Consider the following 18,564-nt stretch of genomic DNA (forward strand, 5'->3'; position numbering starts at 1 on the left):
CCATGGAAACGACCTTGGACAGAGCACAAGCGCCCGACAATAACAAGGTGTTTGATGGGGGAGGGAGGAAAGAGCGTCTCCCTGCAGTATTCACAGGAGAGTTGATACCAGAGCGGCCTTGCCAAGCCGTTCTGTTGTGGGAAGCCGGAAAGAGATAAGATTGTTTTGTCTTTGGGCGAAGAGCTGTCTTCCAGTTTCACAGCTATTCTCATTGTCCATTCTGATCTCCTTGTCCATCAATTTTCCTTTCCAAAGCCGAGAGCTTAGCCGTGATCGAATCCATATTGCGGTTAATCGTCTCTGTTTCAGAGGCGACCGCTCTGCCTACAGCCTCAATCATGACGGGCAGCCTTGAGAGGTTTTGCATAGCCAGTCCCGTCTCCTTAATTTTCCGATAGTTTAGGGCAACGCCTAATCCACATAGCAGAAACCCAGTTATCATTGTTCCGAATAAGAAGATGTCTTCAATGTCCTCCACGGAGAGAGCCGCCAGACACACGACCCGCCATCTCTCCCATGCGTCCATCGTGTAGCCAGCAGCAAACGTCCCAGCGGGACATTCCGGTTCTCCAGATCCCGCTCTTCTAGTCGAGAAGATGGTGTCAATTGCGTTAAGAGACCAGTTGATCAGATCCATAATTTCGGTTTTGTAAATAGTGCAGCGAGAGTCTCTTAAGAAGGACAGGACAATACTAGAGAGCAAGCAGGGAAGTTCAGGATAGGGAGGGAGGGAAGAAAAATGCGACCGCCTTCGAACAGAGCCAAACGAGAAGAGGACAATATGACAATAAAAATAAGCAAAATTATTAAAATACAATACATTCATATGTTTTTTGTCATCCAGTGACTTCTGGTAATGACCTTTTGCTGTTTTCAACATAAAGTTTATGGTAATTCAAAGTTTTTACTTCCAAAAACCAGAAATGTGTCTGTATTTTAGAGTGAAGTGATGTATAATGCAGTATTAAACCAAATAACCAATTAAAACATTACACTTTTTTACATTTACACTCTTTTTTTAACTCTGTATTGGTACATTAATGCTCTGAGTAAAAAAATAGGTGAATATTTAAATGTTTAGATTTTTTTCTTTACTTTTTTGTTCATATGTAAATATTTGGTTTTAAGTTTATGTTCTTGAGGCATCAATCAGACACTTTTTTTTAGATATACTTAATCATTTTGTGAATTATAGAGGCTACTTCAAATTAATAATTGTAATTATGATTAAAAATAATTAGCAGCTTTAACATCATTACTGCAGGGGGTATGCTAATTGCAGTGTTCATTATCCAAAAATAGTATTAACAGGTAAAGTTCAACTAAATATTTCTTTGTCCCTCTTACATAAAACATATTAAGTGCAGTGTACAAGTTTCTGAAAAATTATGCTTGTTTTAAATAAAATCATCTTTGCAAAGTATCTGAATGAAGTCTATATAAAGCATTAATATGGTACACTTGTCGTCATAGGCCAGATTTTGGACCTTTTTAGGACCATATAAAAGTTAAAGAAAATAAAAGTAAAAGAAAAAGTATATAAATCAGCCTATAACTTCTCACTGGAATGTTGCAGTTGTAATCATCAGAGCCACTGCAAGCAAGTGGTGCGCTTCATTGATTTGAATGAAAGTGGTATGGTTTTGTTGTTTTGTAGTGTAGATACGGTGTACAAGCTCTACCCTCTCTGTGGCTGCCAGAGTGAAGTGCATCATACCGTGTGCTTATTGTCATGAATGATTCTGAGGGAGCCATCCATTGAGACGAAATGTCAAGGAACTCAGCTAATGAAGCTGGAGCATAAACATCAGTGCATCCTCATCTCCCTCTCATTGCTGGATCGAGTTAAAAGGGGAAAACTGATCATGAATACTAATGTTTCAACTTGTTTTGAACATCCTGTTTCTCTTAAAAAAAGGGGGTTGAATGCTAATTAGGTCATTAAGTGTTCAAAGTGATTTAAGGTGTGAATTTCTGTGGGACAAATCAAGTCATTTCAATAAGAATTTCTCCAAAAGATTTTGCAACCGGTTCAGGTTGCTTCGTAAACCAACAGGAAGCTGCTGTGAGCGGTACATCACTACACTGTAAACAATTGACAATACACTTTTTTGGCCACAATATTTCACTCATGTGACCTTGATCTTTATGCTTTATATTTGCAGAATAAGGAAGAGCTTTTATGTGCCACTTTTTTTTTTTTTTTTTTTTTTTTTTGAAGAACTGTATTTACATTTAAATAAATGACTGGGAAAGTATTAGATTGTTGGATTTAAACGTTCTTTAATTTGGTGTCTGTTATATTGCTGTAAAAATTTGATCTGTTATAATCTCTTCCAGTGAATATCGCATTTCTGGGTGGTTTTTTCTGTCTTGGCTTTCATAATGTGCTTCTCTCCTCTTCCGCCTGGAGGGCTGGTCACGCGGCCTGTAATAATCTTGTTTCTGAACAAGACAATATTTCTTTGTGTTTATCTTACAGCAACAACACCATGGTTTGAGACTTACCGGGAGAACTTCCTGCAGTCCATGCCAGCATCAGAGCACGAGTTCCTCAACCACTACCTGGCCTGTATCCTTCCAGATTCTTTGCTAATAACTACCTCATTTCTTTTTATGCTTGTATTTTTCCTCTTTCTTTGCCACGAGGGATGCATTGAAATTTGAACCATATATAACGTTTAGCTAAGACTGCTATAAAATGTCATGAAGTATAGTTTGTAGTAAATGATTTAATAAAATAGCAATTATAAATTATAATCTGCACTGTCTATTGATGACCAACTCTGCATTTATTTGATCAAAACTACAATAAAAATAATACCGTGAAGCATTATTACATTTCGCATCGTTCTAATATGATTACTTACCCCAAACTATAGAAGGGTAGTTTATCACGCTTGGTAACAGTAAGAAAAATCCAAACTTTTTTACCCAGTCTGGCCAGATTTTTTATTTAATTGGTTTTAAAAAAAGATGTACAGCACAGTTTAGCACCCTTTTCTGTCAGTCTCAGTTTTGTTCATCTGTATTCTGTGAGATCTCCTGAACTCGGCTGCAGGTATGTTGGTGGTGTCGTCTCATGAGACGGTGCCGACAGAGCAGTTTCTCAAGCTGTCACAGGAACAGCACCGAATCCAGCACAGTGGGGAATACACTCATCCCAAATGGTTCATCCCCAACACGCTCAAATATTACGTCCTGCTCCACGATATCAGTGAAGGAGACGAGACGAGGTGTGTGTGTCTTAAGTGTTCTCTTATACCTGTGTTGCTTGTTTCCTTGGTTATGTTTTCAAACTTTATCAAACTTTTACACAGTCAACAGTCACACATGCCTCACATGATGGTAAAAGGGTTGAATAAATAGTTCACCCAAAAATGTGAATGCTGTCATTATTTAATCAGCCTCACGTCATTCCAAACCTGCAACATCAGTTTATAGTTAGAAAGGTTGGTTCCATAAAAATAGTCCATAGAACTGTATTCTGAGTCTGAATTTGAAGTCATTATTCACCCAAAATCTTCCCCTCCAGTGAGTTCATTTGAAAAACAAATTTGGGTGGATGCGTCACTAAAAACTTAAACACTACAGACACTAAACACTGAAAAGTAGATAAAGTTTAAGAAGTTTGTAAGAAGTGCAACGCTTGGGAAATCATTAACTTTTTTATTTCTTAAGAAAATTCTGGAAATTTAGCATTGCATCACTTGCTCACCAATATGGATGGTCTGCTGTGAATGGGTGCCGTCAGAATGAGAGTCCAAACAGTTGATAAAAACAACAGCATAATCCACAATTCACACAACTTTGAAACAAATCCATAATTAACACATTTTTTTCTTTTTAAACCATTGCTTCTAGCTTTATGAGTCCTTTAACCATAAAATGTTTATGTGAGAGGACAACAGGGGATGGACTTTAACTTTTTATAACTTTTTGTTATTTAATTACTTTTGTGATTTTGTGTTCATTTGCATGAGCTGCTACGTGTACGTGAGCATGTGTTCTCTCACGATTCATCATCGTTAGTTTCACTGGAAAATTATTATTAATTAAACCGCTTTTAGAATGTCGCTGATGTCTGGAATAAATGTCCAGCTCCTAGTGAATCATAAATGCTTTGAATGCAGTTCAAAGCTTTTGATATTCCTACTGCTTGTTCTGATTCTGCAATTAAACGAGCAGAGTTGATTAACACTGGAAACATGTACCCAACACTGCCTCAGGGATTCAAATTTAAGTGATGATGCCAGGAGAAAACATTTCTGCTTCTCCCTTGTAATTGTGTACATTTAATTAGAGAAAGCATTATGAGTAGAATAAAAATGAATCTTAAAAGCAACATGAACTGCATTTGCAAAGCGTTTTATTTTTTTTATGAATATTAATTTCTGACGTCATCTGACTGACAGGAATGCTTGCTTTCCTTTCCACTTCCTCCTCAGAGAGTTCTCTGCATTTAGATAAGTTGCCAGTTCCGGTAATCGTGTGCTGCCTGCAGCCTCAAGGTCTGATGAATTAAAGATAAGCTGACTGTGGGGAGAAAGATTAGGCTGTCCTATATATTTATGATGGTATAGAACAAGTATTGATGTCTGTCTCTGTGTCTCTCAGAGCGGAATCTGTGTACGAGGATATGAAACAGCGGTATGGTACTCAGGGCTGCTATCTGCTGAAGATAAACTCCAGGAGTGGTAGCACTGGCGCGGACGAACAGATGCCGGACCCCTGGAGTCAGTACTTGCATAAGACCAGCATACACAACCCTGTGAGTGCCACAACTTCACTTCAGGCTCTAAACATACAACTCATAAACTAAGGTCTGGTCCACATAGCAGCTTATTGTGGCCAAAATTGAGTTTTTATAACGTAAACTTTGCAAATCCAGGGTGTGTAATGCAACAAGTGTAATGCAATATTTTATTTTTAATAAATTTAATTTGTAGACCATGGCGGAAGAAATCACAACTATTTTATTATAATTCTAAAATAATATTACACATTATAATATACATTTTATAGTGTTCTTTCACTGTGGTCAATAAAATGAGTTAATTTATAAAATATTATTCTCAAACTTTTGTCAGCTGAACCCATTTAATCTAAAATATTTCCTTGAAGTGCCCCCTGAGATTTTAATATTTAAATGTTGTTAATATGCTAATGTATCAATAATATAACAAATTAATTATATGATTGTTCACGGCTGTCTGACAATGCTTAATGGTCACATGAAATGCAGGTAAACAGTTTTTATTTTAAACTTATTTTTATTTTAATTTATGATAATTAGATTTTTGTCAAATCACAAAGGTGATAATCTAAAACTGCTCTAATACCTTTTTTGCAAAAATTTCCATGTTTTTTCAGTCTTTATTTTCACTGTTATCGCAAAACAGCACTGAAAACTGTTAACGGAAAAATAGTAACATTTTTACTCAAGTAAAAAAAGATTTGATATCGCTGAATCAACATAATGTATACCAACAAAACTAAATTCTAAAGGTTAAATCAGGTATAAAATAACTTTTTTAAGGTAACAATTTCAGGTCATAATTTTTTATAATGAATGTGAATTTGTAAAACTAAAATAGTTTTGATTGCTGTGTTAATTGTTTTTACATTATTGAAGTTAGAGACTTACATTATCTTATGCCAGTTTCTTTCAACATGTATTGGCCTTATGGAATTACTCCGTTGTACCACTGTTAGATTTCTCTGAATTTGGAAAATTGAATTGGGTCAGCTAAATGAAATGTTCCTCATCCCTGGTGTTGTTTTATAGGAGCTATATGAAGAATCTGCAGTGAGTAATGCGGTTGAAAACAACATCGGCGCTGAGGAAGATGGTCTTGATCCATCCAATAGAGGTTAGACCAGCACGGTTGAACCCCATTATCAGGGATTTTGGTTATAAGCCTCATATTGATGAGATTGATTGAATGATTGTCTAATGTTAATTAGATGTTCCTCTTGTGTTTACAGACGGCGTCTCAGAGGCTCATCCTCTGCAGCTGGACCAGCCCACTGATGCCGGTTACCCTAGCAACAACGCCAGTCAGTCTGTAAACAATGTGGATGCGATGAGGCCTCAAAAACAGGCCAGCGTTACCTCTCACACCACCCCGACCCCTCGAGGAACCTGCTTGACCTTGAACGACCACGACCACATCCGGCAGTTTATCCAGGAGTTCACCTTCAGAGGATTACTGCCGCACATCGAGAAGAACATACGGCAGCTAAACGACCAGGTACATAAACGCAAACCAGCCATGTATTTCATCGAATTCACTTCAAGTCTCTGCATTGATTGACTCTTTCTTCGCTTTTCCTAGTAGTTGTGTATTTTATTTGTTATGGATTTTGAGATAATGCCAAGTTTGAGGGCTGATTTTTTGTTACATTTTTGAAAGAAGTTTTGTGTTCTCAGCCAGGCTGCATTTATTTAATAAAAAAACAGTAATATTTTGAAATATTACAACTTAAAATCACTTTTTTCCATTTTAATATATTTTTGTAAATGTAATTTTATTTATTCATGTGATGCAAAGCTGCATTTTCAGCATCATTACTCCAGTCTTTAGTGTCACCTTTCTTCTAATCAATGTTAAAAACATTTGCTTCATATTTTTTGTAAAACATTTTTTACCAGGGTCTTTGATAAATGTAAAGAACAGAACAACTAGAACATTATTTTTTAACATTATCCCTACAGTCACTTTTTTCAGTTTTAATGCACACTTGCTGAATAAAAGTATCAACATCTCAAGAATATTATGTACTTTATATATTGAATTATTATTAACATATATATATATATATATATATATATATATATATATATATATATATATATATATATATATATATAAAAATATAAATTAAATGCATATTATGTTATATAAAAAATATTTTTTATATAACAGATAATATACATTTAATTTAATTTATTTAATGTATTTTTTATTTAATTTTATATATATATATATATATATATATATATATATATATATATATATATATATATATATATATATATATATATATATATATATATTTATTTATTTATTTATTTATTTATTTAGGGGTGTGATGAGACGCGTATCCCACGAGACGAGACAGGAGACTGGGTTCACGAGAACAAGACGAGACAAGATTTTTAGACTTTTTTTTTTTTTTTTTTATCCTCAACGATGAAATATATAGGGAAAAATAGTCTGTTATTTAACTGAAAAACACAAAATACAAAAAAAATGTAGGTGCATTTTGAAATCAACCTGTACTTTATGAAATTAAACTTCTATTTTAATGAATTATATGCAGTAATAAACTACATGTAAACTGGAGCTGCAAGAATCTGGATAAATTGAGAATCACAATTTTTAAAAATAAATTGCAGATCGTGATTCTGAAAAAAATAATATATATATTAGATAACTAAACAAAATAATGTAATTTACTAGTGGTTCTGACAAAATGTTCATTGCTTAAGTCTTTTAAAAATATACATTAATTTGAACAAAATAAAATAAAAATTCAATGGAGTCAGTGTCTCAGTTAATAAAACTGGTTTCACTGTTGGAATCTCCTGAATGAATGATTCAGTGTCAAATACATTTTTTAAACGGGTTGTCGCCACCTCCTTGCGGAAGATAAATATTACAATACAAGTGTTAAGATACTTTTGTTTTGATCGCTACTGTAGACAATAAGTGTTTATACCAAACTATAAGCTTTTATCCCAGTAGGCCTAGTTCTGTTATTTAAATGTCTGTAACACAGAAATAATGATGTGTGGTTGAAAAGACAGTTTGTGTTGCTCTTTCTGGATCAGCAGCAGCATGACTGCAGATGTCTTTAAGACGCTTATGATGTGAAACAGGCGTTAGTGGAGTTGTTAGTGTGAGCAGCGCGTGTTCAGCATTCACATCAGAAGCGCGATGATGGCCGACTTGTTCTGCACAGCTTTTGAATTTCTCTTTTCTGTCATTTTCTTCATCTTTATTTATCTCTCATTCTAGCTTGTCTCAAGAAAAGGTCTGAGCCGATCTCTTTTTTCCGCCACTAAGAAGTTGTTTGGTGGAGGGAAAGTCCCAGAGAAGAGTATTGCTGAACTAAAGAACACTGCAGGACTGCTGTAAGTGACTTGAAGTACAAATAAAATAGTTTTTGTTGTTCTTATCTGACTTTTGTCCCCTGTGATATCAGCTATCCCTCAGAGGCCCCAGAGCTTCAGATCAGGAAGATGGCCGACCTCTGCTTCCTCGTTCAGCACTATGAGTTGGCCTACAACTGCTACCACACTGCCAAGAAGGACTTCCTCTCTGACCAGGCCATGCTGTATGCTGCTGGAGCGCTGGTGAGACGCACACCACAGTCATAGCGCAGCTGCAGCTTGAAATTAGCTCCACAGATAGGGACTCTAGCTCTGTTTCTATGGGTTATCAGAGTAATACTGTCTGAACTTGCCTGCTGTCTCTGTCTCTACAGGAGATGGCTGCTGTCGCTGCCTTTCTGCAGAGTGGGGCACCCAGGCCATACCCAGCACACTACATGGACACGGCCATTCAGACTTACAGAGACGTTTGCAAGTAAGAACATGCATTCACTTGCATTTGGTTTTGTAGCGTGTTACTGCTTCGTTGATTCATATGGAATTATTTTCCGCCCACCCCCATTTATATGCTATTTGATCAAATATTATAATGTTTTTAGTATTTTAAATGTAAAATGTTTAAAAACAAAATGAAGTAAATGTAATTCTTTTCAAATTAAGAAATTATTAATTCTTAATTCTTTTAAAATTAATAAATTATTTATTTAGAATTTTTGCTTCAGTGTTTCATACTGAATTTCAAAAATAAGTTTAGTACTTTACAGTTTTTATTAGTATTTTATGGAAATTAGTTTTAAATTTTTTTTTTTTTTACTAATAATTTAACTCAATAACATAACATTTTCATTCTTGCTTCATTTTTTTTTTTTAGGCATTGCTTCATTTTTTGTGACTTTAATTACTTTAAATTAGATTCTGTATTGATTTTATTAGTTCTTTAAATAAAATGAATTTTAGTCGTTGCTTCTGCTTTTAGGTCAGACATCAGTTTATGTTGCTTAAATGCGTAAGGTTTTGATGGAAGGACCTTTCAGATTTTGTTAGAAACCTGCATGCATATAATGTGTGTAAGACATTGTTTTTTATGTTTGTGTCACAGAAACATGCTATTGGCTGAGCGGTGTTGTCTTTTAAGTGCTGAGATTTTGAAGAGTCAGACCAAATACTCAGATGCTGCCACACTTCTGATCAAGATGACCAGTGAGGTGAGCTCAAGTCCCAGCTGATAGCGTTTCTGAATCGCATCTAAATTACTAAAACTAAACCAAGGCTGCATCCGAAAACTGAAAAATGCTGCCTTCGGAGGACACATTCCAAGGTAGGAAGGCATCAAGACACGCTTCACTTCCTCTCTCATGAGATGCCTTCATTTGATCGATTTTAGAAGGCAACATAGATGTATCCTTTACTGCCTTTGGTTTCCCACAATCCTGTGCGTTCTATTTCATGACGGTTGAGCTACAAAATAAAAATGGTGTCTGAAGGCCTTTCCACACTGAGCGCAAAAAAACGAAACGAATTCGCCTCACCTTTTCGCATTGCGCTCCGTGTGGAAAGGCCTTGAAAGTTGCGTTTTGTGTTTAGTTTGTGTAAAAATGTATATTTCTGATTAACTTTTTGCACTTATTCCTAGTGAGAAATTAGTATTATAGTAGCTAAATATTTGTTTAGTTATCAGCAAAACTCGTTCTATTTTGTTGTAGATAATAAAACAGTTACGCTGCCTCAGAAGCCTTTCCGAAATCAGTTTCATGAGGTGCCTTCGTGCAAAAACGCAAAAAAAGTTTTCGGATGCAGCCAAAATGTTTTAAAGCATGTCATTTCAAACAGGTGCTCCCACTTTAAACTCCTATTTTTGGCTAGGCCAATTGCCAATTCACATCACTTCCTCTTTCCCTCTCTGATAGGACTCTGACCTGCGGAGCGCACTCCTATTGGAGCAGGCAGCTCACTGCTTCATTAATATGCGCAGCCCCATGGTGAGGAAGTTTGCCTTCCACATGATACTCGCTGGTCATCGTTTCAGCAAAGCTGGACAGGTATGACAGCAGACACAAGAAACACTTTCCTAAAATGTACACATCTGTCATTGTCAGCATTAGTAATACGTAATAAAACAGGTATTCAGGGGTTTTCAGATTTTGTCTTTGACAGTGCAGGGCCTTGATGTAAAAAAAGGTTGATATGCAATACATTAAACGTCATGAAAACTTATTGTTTGCACACATTTTTAAGCATTGCTGTTTAAAAATAAATTATTTTAAGCCATTAAAATGCAATCAGCAGTGAAAGAGAACTAATTTGGCTATATTCACGTGCTGTCAGCTAGACTGTTTCTTCTGTGCTGCCAGAGAGGCGAGAGCGCACGTGACGACAACACTCATTATTTTTGCGGTCGCTCGTTTTATATAATATATATGTATGTATGTGTTACCGTGAAATAAAATGACTTATATCAATATAGGAGATTTTGATCATATCACCCACATACTCTTGCTCTGTCGTGTGATCATTACGGCAGGCCTCATAATGCTGATATCTCGCTGTAACAGATAAAGCTTGATTGACTCATCTAAGTTTGCTGCTTACTGCCCTGAATAAATCAAAAGCTTACAAGACTTCTGAAAAGGCACTGGCTCTTAAGAAAAAGCTGTGTTTACAGAGTCAGATGAGGTCAGGCTGTCAATTTTCACCTGGAAGCTGACGCTGCTTTAACAACTGTGAAAGTTATTGATGTTGCAGTAACATGAAGCGCTCTCATGGACGCAGACGCATTCTTTTAATGTGTCAGTCAGTTCACACTCTCTCTCCTTCTGTTACAGAAGAGACATGCATTGAGGTGCTACTGCCAGGCTTTGCAGGTGTATAAAGGTAAAGGTTGGACACTGGCTGAAGATCACATCAACTTCACCATCGGTAGGCAGTCCTTCACTCTGCGGCAGCCAGAGAACGCAGTGGCCGCCTTCCGGCACATTCTCATCAACGACAGCAAACAGTCGGCTGTACAGCAGGCTGCTTTCCTCAGGGAATACCTCTATGTGTACAAGGTTAGAAACACACACGGGCATCACATTGTGTTCAACTTAAGGCTCATTCACATCAAGAACGATAACTATACTAGTGTCCACACTAACAGACGATAACGTAACGTTTAAGAGAGCGCTGCAGTTATGCCATCTGCCACTTTAAATGCTTGCGCTCCGGCCAGTTATTATTGTTCATCAGCTGGATATCAACTGGATAATGTTGTTGTACTTTTGTGTCGTTATCGTTATAGCTGTGGAGTGAACTTCCCTATTTTCACAGAATTATAGTGGTTATTAAAACATTATAATTATCTACTTTGTGTGAAGACAAACATGAAATCAAAATTTACTTTAATCTGATAAACGTTTGCTTTTTAAAATATGTATTATTGTAATAATATAGTAAATATTTTGTCTAGCAAATCAAAGTCCCCTAGTGCAACCATTGATATTTCTGAATTATTAATTCATGATATTTGTACGATATTGAACTTTCTATTCATTAAGGATTTCTGGGGGAAAAAATGGTTTCTTCATTTTAATTTTATTCAAGTGAAAAAAACAACAACAAAAAAAGTTATTTTAAATTGTAATAATATTTCACAATATTAGCGTTTTACACTATTTTTGATTCAATAAATGCAGCCTTGGTGTGAATAGGAAACTTCTTTCAAAAACACATTAAAAATCTTACCTACCCCCAAATTTTGAATGACATTTAAAGTTGTTCAACTGAAGTTCTTAGCAATGTTCAAAATATCTTCATGGAACATGATCTTTACTTAATATCCTAATGATTTTTGGCATAAAAGAAAAATCAATAATTTTGACCCATACAATGTATTTTTGGCTACTGCTACAAATATACCCCAGCGACTTATGACTGGTTTTGTGCTCCAGGGTCACATATATACATAATAAATATACACAGTACACACATTTATTATGTAAACACAAACTTATTTTGGATGCGATTAATCATTTGACGGCACTATTTATATACGGTTGTAGTATTTATTTACATTTTGAACTTTTTTTTTTCATTATTTTAATTTGAGCTGTTTTGTGCTTTTGCCAAATTTTTTACTGTTTTAATTGTTTAATGTAATATGTATAGTTTATTTTATTTCAACGTTGTTAAAAAATTGCTATAGTTATCTTTATACTCATAGTTCTTGGTGTCAGCAAGAACACTAATCATTTATTGTCATATTTTTTTCTGTGCAGAAGCACTGCGTGATCACATGAGCTTTGTTGTCTTAGTGAATGCCTGAGTACAACTTGTAGGTGAAAAGAAGTGCCATTTCTTCAAGCGATGTTTATGACACTTTGACCTTTTGCCCTCAGAGCATGAGTCAGGTGACCGGTGACAGCTCCCTCCCGCAGCTGCCTCTGCCCTGCCTGCACAGCTCACAAACACGCGTGTTCTTCGGCCATGAGCGCAGACTCGCCGAAGGTAAGCACCCTCTGTCTGTCTCACACATTCATGTACACAAGAAAGTGATAGGTCACACGAACATGATGAAAAAGCCTGTCGTTTAGTCATTCTCATTTTGTTCCAAACTGTTTTCTGTGGAACACATAAGGAGATATTTAGCTAAATATTCATGCTGCTCTCATGCACACAATGAAAGTGAACAGAGGTTAGGGTTGGTAAAATCCCCCCAAAATATGACAAAATGCCATAAAACTAGTCCATACATTTTTAAAGTATTATTTTTTTTTCCAGCAATGATACATTAAACTAATTCAAAGTGGCAGTAAAGACATTTTGACATTTTATTTTCATTTATTTCAAATAAATGCTGTTATTTTGAACTTTCTTTTCATCAAAGAATCCTGAAAAAAAAAAAAAAAGTGTAACAGTTTACACATAAATATTAAGCAGCACAACTGGTTTTCAACACTGGTAATAATACAAAGCTTCTTGAGCAGCAAATCAGCATATTAGAAGGATTTCTGAAGGATCATGTGACACTGAAGACTGGCGTAATGATGATGATAAATTCAGCTGACATATTTTAACATCCACATTAAGTTGCGATGGCCTTTTCCCCATCATGCCCACAGTGAAATGAACAGCACCTTTTATATACTCAGATAAAAAACTTAATTTCCAGCGAGAATTTCAAATGAGAGTTTAAAAGTAGTAGTAGTGCTGAGGGGCTGCTCACATCACAGAATAAATTACATTTAAAATAAGAGAAAGAACATGGACTACCACATTTGATATCTGCAACGAACTTCACTTCAATTAAAAGAGACGCAAACAAAAAAGGCTCATTTCAGGAATATCACAGAACTCAGATGTGTGTTAAAAAATGGTGAGTAAATGATGGAGTGAAGAGAACAGGCCTGAGGAGGTGTGAAAGCCTTTTTAATTAAAGTCTTTGCCCGGATCTCACACTGAAAGGGAGGGAGGCTTTAGTGGTGTGTGATGAATGGATGAACCTGTTGTCTCTTCCAATGCGAGTCTCTGAATCCCAAATATCTTCTGAGACACTGGCTGTTTGGAAATAAGCCAACTCTCTTGAGTTTATATATTCTTCATTTCCATAATATTCCCTTTCTTCTGCCTTGATTTACATGTTATTTTGTCTCATCTGTATGTGATTGCTGATCTGACTGACTGGTATGTACAGTACCAGTTGCTTTTTCTAAACTCTTACTTGATTTTCCACAGGCGAGAAACAAGCCGCAACGCATGTCTCTTTGGACCAGGAGTTTGACCGGGATCTTTCCCAGCTGTGGAGGGAGTTGGAGGAACAGGCCGTCGCTGTGGCGAATAGAGGGACGGTGCCCAACACCTTCCAACCCTCCCAATGCTGTCTGAACAGTCAGACGGACAACCTCAGATACCCCCTCGCCGTAGTGGAGGGTGCGTTTTCCCTTCTACAACACCTAGTTTTTAAGCGTTTTGTTTGTGCTTTATATCTGGTCTTCTAATGTTTGATTTGAACACATCTGTATTGCCTCGACTGCTTCATTGACACAAACTCTTGGTTTCTGTGGAGGTTTTGATGCACTTTAGGGTCTTCGTTATTGCGTTTGATGTCTTGCGGTGCTGCGTTTTTGGTTTGTTAGTGTATTTTTAATTGGACTGAGATGAATTATTCACCAATTGCTTTCCTCTTTTTTTTTTTTTTTCTTTTTTTTTTTATGAAATCTAAGAGAGAACTAGTGAAGCATAACGGCCTTACCTGTATTCGACCTGCCTCATCAGTGATGTATATAGTGTTGCAAGTAAGACAAGTATTGATCATAGAAATGAATTAGTTATCATAATGGCCGAACATTCACCTGTTAACACCTCACAGCAAGGGGGGAAGAGTAAAGAGGAACAGGAAGAACCTGTAAACACCCTTTAGTGTTGCTGCCATGTTCCTACTTGTAATTATTCCTTTTTAGCAAATATTTTAGCAGCATAGCACATCAAATAAAATGTTTCTGTTGCTCAACAAAATGATTCAAGAGTTTTTGTGTGGGATCAAGTAATTTTCTAATGGTGCATAGTTATAGGGTGCCTGCCTGCATGCTAAGTTGTAACCTTGTAGTTTTTCAGTATCGATACGTCAGGATTTATTGAGCCTTTGTAGTTTTACTGTAGCAGCTCAACTGGTACATCCTCAGATCTGAGTCATGTATTGTTCCTGTTTCTCATCGTTTGCTGTTAATACTTGTTTTTGCATCACAGAGCCCATCATTGTGGAGGTGGTTTTCCGTAACCCCCTGAAGATTCCTCTGGCTCTGTCGGCTCTGTCTCTGCTGTGGAAGTTTACTCTGAAAGACTTCTCTGTCCCTCAGGGCAGCACAGCCGGAGAAACCTTCACCAATGAGAAAGAGGCAGCATCTTTGAAAGAAGTGAGTCCGTTAATCGTCTCTCGGTTCATCGTGCCTGAGGTGTCCAGCTTTGAGTTTCTCATCAGTTTGATTAACCTCTACATTTGAATCTATTCCAGACCACGGCCCTCAATGACATCATTGAGACGCAAGTCATTCCAGAGTTCACCATAAGTCCAGAGGAGACCAAAGTGGTTCGTACACCGTTTTCCTCTTATCTCTCCTCTTCTACGTTCTCTCTCTCCCCACTGCTTTACCTGAATTGGCTTTGTGTTCTTGTGTTTGTTCTGGTCTCGCTTTCTCAGGCCCGTTTGAAGTTGCTTCCTCATAAGACTGGAGAGTTGAATGTTCTCGGTGTGGTGTACAATCTGGGCACTGGAGAAGTGGACGACAGTGAAGGTGTATCACAAACACTCATTCTTTGATGTTTTGTGAAAACTGAAACCAACAGTTAGAAGTTATTTATCTGATGTAAGACTAACTGTAGATGTGATCTTTGTGCTGCAGGCTCGCTGGCTGGGGATCTAATGTGTGTTCGGGGACAGCAGAATCTGGAGATCCAGGGACCCCGACTCAATATGACCAAAGAAGAAAAGACTTCCGTCAGCTATGGACCAGACCGCCGCCTGGACCCCATTATTACTCCACCTATGCCCTTGCTGGAGGTGTGTTTGAGTAAATCAAACTTTGATTTTAAGCTTTAATAAGCTACAGGACCTAAACTGGTCCTGAGAGCAGATCTAGTATAAAAACACTCGTCACAGTTAAATCAAAACTATTTAATGATTTACAATGTTCATATTGCACTGCAAGGCCTGAGTGATTTATTGAATATTCACAATATATTTAGATTGATTTTGGTTAGGATGTATAAAATTATGCTACATGGTGAATATTGCAGTGATTTTAAATAATTTATTTGCAAAAAGCAAGTAAGAGCAAGTTCAGTTTTTTTTTTAAATCTGTTAAAAAATTCTGTATCATTTGAAGAAATGGTATATCCAAACGTGAAAGTTTACTGAAAATGTATCACCCTCAGGCCAAGATGTAGGTAATTTGTTTCTTCATCGCAACAAGTTTGGAGAAATTTAGCATTACATCACTTGCTCACCAATGGATCCTCTGCAGTGAATGGGTGCCGTCAGAATGACAGTCCAAACAGCTGCTAAAAACATCACAATAATCCACAAGTAATCCACACAACTCCAGTACATCAGTTAAAGGGGTCATATGATGCTTTTTTAAAGATCCTTATTTTGTATATTTCGTGTAACAGAATATGTTGACATGTTTTATTGTTCAAAAAACACATTATTTTTCAAATACTGTACATTATTGGAGGTCATCTATGCCCCGCCTCTGTCAAACGCTTTCGATTTCTACAAAGTCCCTCCTTCTGACAAGTACAGTCTGCTCTGATTGGGCAGCTGACACAGTGCATTGTGATTGGCCGAACACCACAAGCCGCGTCGGAAATGTAAAGCCCCTTTCCATAATCGCGAGCTTCAAAATTATAGCAAAGAAAGACAGTAAATAATGTCCTTAGTTTTCCCATAAGTTCAAGCCCGAGAGAGAAAAAGAGTTGCGTGATATACACAGTGATGAAGCTTGTATGTGTTTGCACACAAGCCGCGATTGTGTGACCGTTTCTCCCTCTCGCACACACGGGAGCCCACACACACACACACAAACGACGCTGCGCTGTGACTCTCTCTCTCACACACAACGCGCAAAATTCCACATTTAAACAGTCAATAGCAAACAAACCCCCGGTTACACAGACAAGACTTAAGCCTAGTCCTAGACTAAAATGTAAGTCTGAGCTGTTTCAGCTGAAAGAAACTTTCACTGACTGATGTTAAAATATATCAGTGCCTTTGTTTTGCCTTAAGATGCACCCCGGTAATGTTTTTTTCTAAGCACGTTTATAAAAATGACTTAAATATCCTAATTGAACTATGGCCTAATCCTGACTTAGTCTAAGCCCTGTCTGTGAAATCGGGCCATAAACTAATAACAAAACACACAGTCGCTGATTCAGAAGCGCCAGATTGTCATAGCAAGGTCAGAATTATCTCCTCTCCTAGGTTCACAAAACAGTCGTCCATAAAATGCGTTGCTGTTCTGTTGTAAGTAATCTTAATGATTCCTGAATGCATCTACTTTCGGAAGGCCAAATAAAGTGCTTTTGCTTTCACCTAGAAACACACAGCGTCTCCCCGACATGGCACAATACACTACTGCGGTTACAGAAACCATGCCTTCTTTCTTTGCGTGAACATTTGGGCTGCATTATGCAAATATTTCCACATCTTGACGTCAAGATGTGGAGGCGTGTTTGAATGAGCCATTTTAGGTTGGCGTGGCAGAGTCTTAACTTTGATAAAGAATATCTCTTTGGTTTTGAGACTTTAGTCTTTGCAACTTCAGGGATCTTATCTATGCACAAACAGCTTGTAACACTCCAAAGAGAAAGGAAAACTTGAAATCGCATCATATGACCCCTTTAACGTCTTGTAAAGTGAAAATCAAATCCGTCATTGCTTCTGGATAAAATATGTTTAATTCATTTGAATCAGGAGAGAAATATGCACAGATCAAGCACCGCTTACAAGTAAAAACAGCTCTAATCTAATATGTCGGTGGATTTTGATGTGCGAGGACAACAGAGGATGGATTTTTTCACTGGAGGAAGTGTTAATATGGATTATGGGCTCATATTTTGGCCAGAAGTAACAGTTTAAAGTTAAGTACTTAAATCTTGATGGATTTGTTTATTACAAAGACACAGATTTTCACTTCACAAGTTGATGGACTGGATTATTTGTGTATCATTGTGATGTTTTTATCAGCTGTTTGGACTCTCATTGTGATGGCACACATTCACTGCAGAGGATCCATTTGTGAGCAAGTGATGGAATGTTAAATTTGGCCAAATCTGTTCCAATGAAGAGACAAACCCATCTACATCTAAATCAACCATTCAGTGGTTTATTTGACACAAAAATGTTGGCATTATAATGAATATTTATGCACTAGTTGAAGTCCCAAATGTAAATCTGTTTACAAGATCACAAAAGAGCTGTCAAGCTGGCAAAAATCATATGTTCCAATGCTTCTGGGATTCAGGGCGCCCACGTTTTTCAGTATTGTTTTAAATTACCAGTCTACATTGATGGCTTCTGAGGAAGTACTAGTTGTTGGATTTAAGTTTTTATTTCAATGCATTGAATCTCTTTTTAAAAAGATGGTGAACAAAGTCATCAAGGACGTTCATCTTTGTGCTTTAGTTATGTCTGTGAAATAATCAGTAATTATTGATTTTGGCTGACTGAAAGACTTTTATTGAGAGGTCATATGTGAATAAGTTTGCACTTTGCACTCTATTCTTATATTGTCATTTTCATATTGACCTTTCTCTACTTATACAGTGGTGTGAAACATTGTTGGCCCCCTTCCTGATTTTTTATTTTATTGCATGTTTGTCAGACTTTATTGTTTCAGATCATCAAACAAATTTAAATGTTAATCAACGATAACACAAGTAAACACTACATGCAGTTTTAAATGAAGGGCTTT

The 18,564-nt window shown here is 36.7% G+C and overlaps 1 protein-coding gene across 2 annotated transcripts in view; it reads left to right on the forward strand.

Moving 5' to 3' along the window:
* LOC306844003 (trafficking protein particle complex subunit 8-like) overlaps positions 1-18,564 on the forward strand; it is a 54,998-nt gene that overhangs the window by 10,670 nt on the left and 25,764 nt on the right. For both annotated transcript variants that reach the window (XM_079375794.1, XM_079375795.1), the window contains 17 exons: positions 2,483-2,572; positions 3,062-3,236; positions 4,618-4,771; positions 5,789-5,873; positions 5,989-6,254; positions 8,025-8,140; positions 8,212-8,362; positions 8,494-8,594; positions 9,219-9,324; positions 10,027-10,158; positions 10,942-11,166; positions 12,493-12,601; positions 13,829-14,023; positions 14,840-15,006; positions 15,105-15,179; positions 15,291-15,384; positions 15,493-15,650. In XM_079375794.1, coding sequence (XP_079231920.1) covers positions 2,483-2,572; positions 3,062-3,236; positions 4,618-4,771; positions 5,789-5,873; positions 5,989-6,254; positions 8,025-8,140; positions 8,212-8,362; positions 8,494-8,594; positions 9,219-9,324; positions 10,027-10,158; positions 10,942-11,166; positions 12,493-12,601; positions 13,829-14,023; positions 14,840-15,006; positions 15,105-15,179; positions 15,291-15,384; positions 15,493-15,650 — 2,399 coding nt within the window. The remainder of the gene's footprint in view (positions 1-2,482; positions 2,573-3,061; positions 3,237-4,617; positions 4,772-5,788; positions 5,874-5,988; positions 6,255-8,024; positions 8,141-8,211; positions 8,363-8,493; positions 8,595-9,218; positions 9,325-10,026; positions 10,159-10,941; positions 11,167-12,492; positions 12,602-13,828; positions 14,024-14,839; positions 15,007-15,104; positions 15,180-15,290; positions 15,385-15,492; positions 15,651-18,564) is intronic.

Source organism: Barbus barbus (assembly GCF_936440315.1).
Source record: "Barbus barbus genome assembly, chromosome: 24".
Taxonomy (NCBI): Eukaryota; Metazoa; Chordata; class Actinopteri; order Cypriniformes; family Cyprinidae; genus Barbus; species Barbus barbus.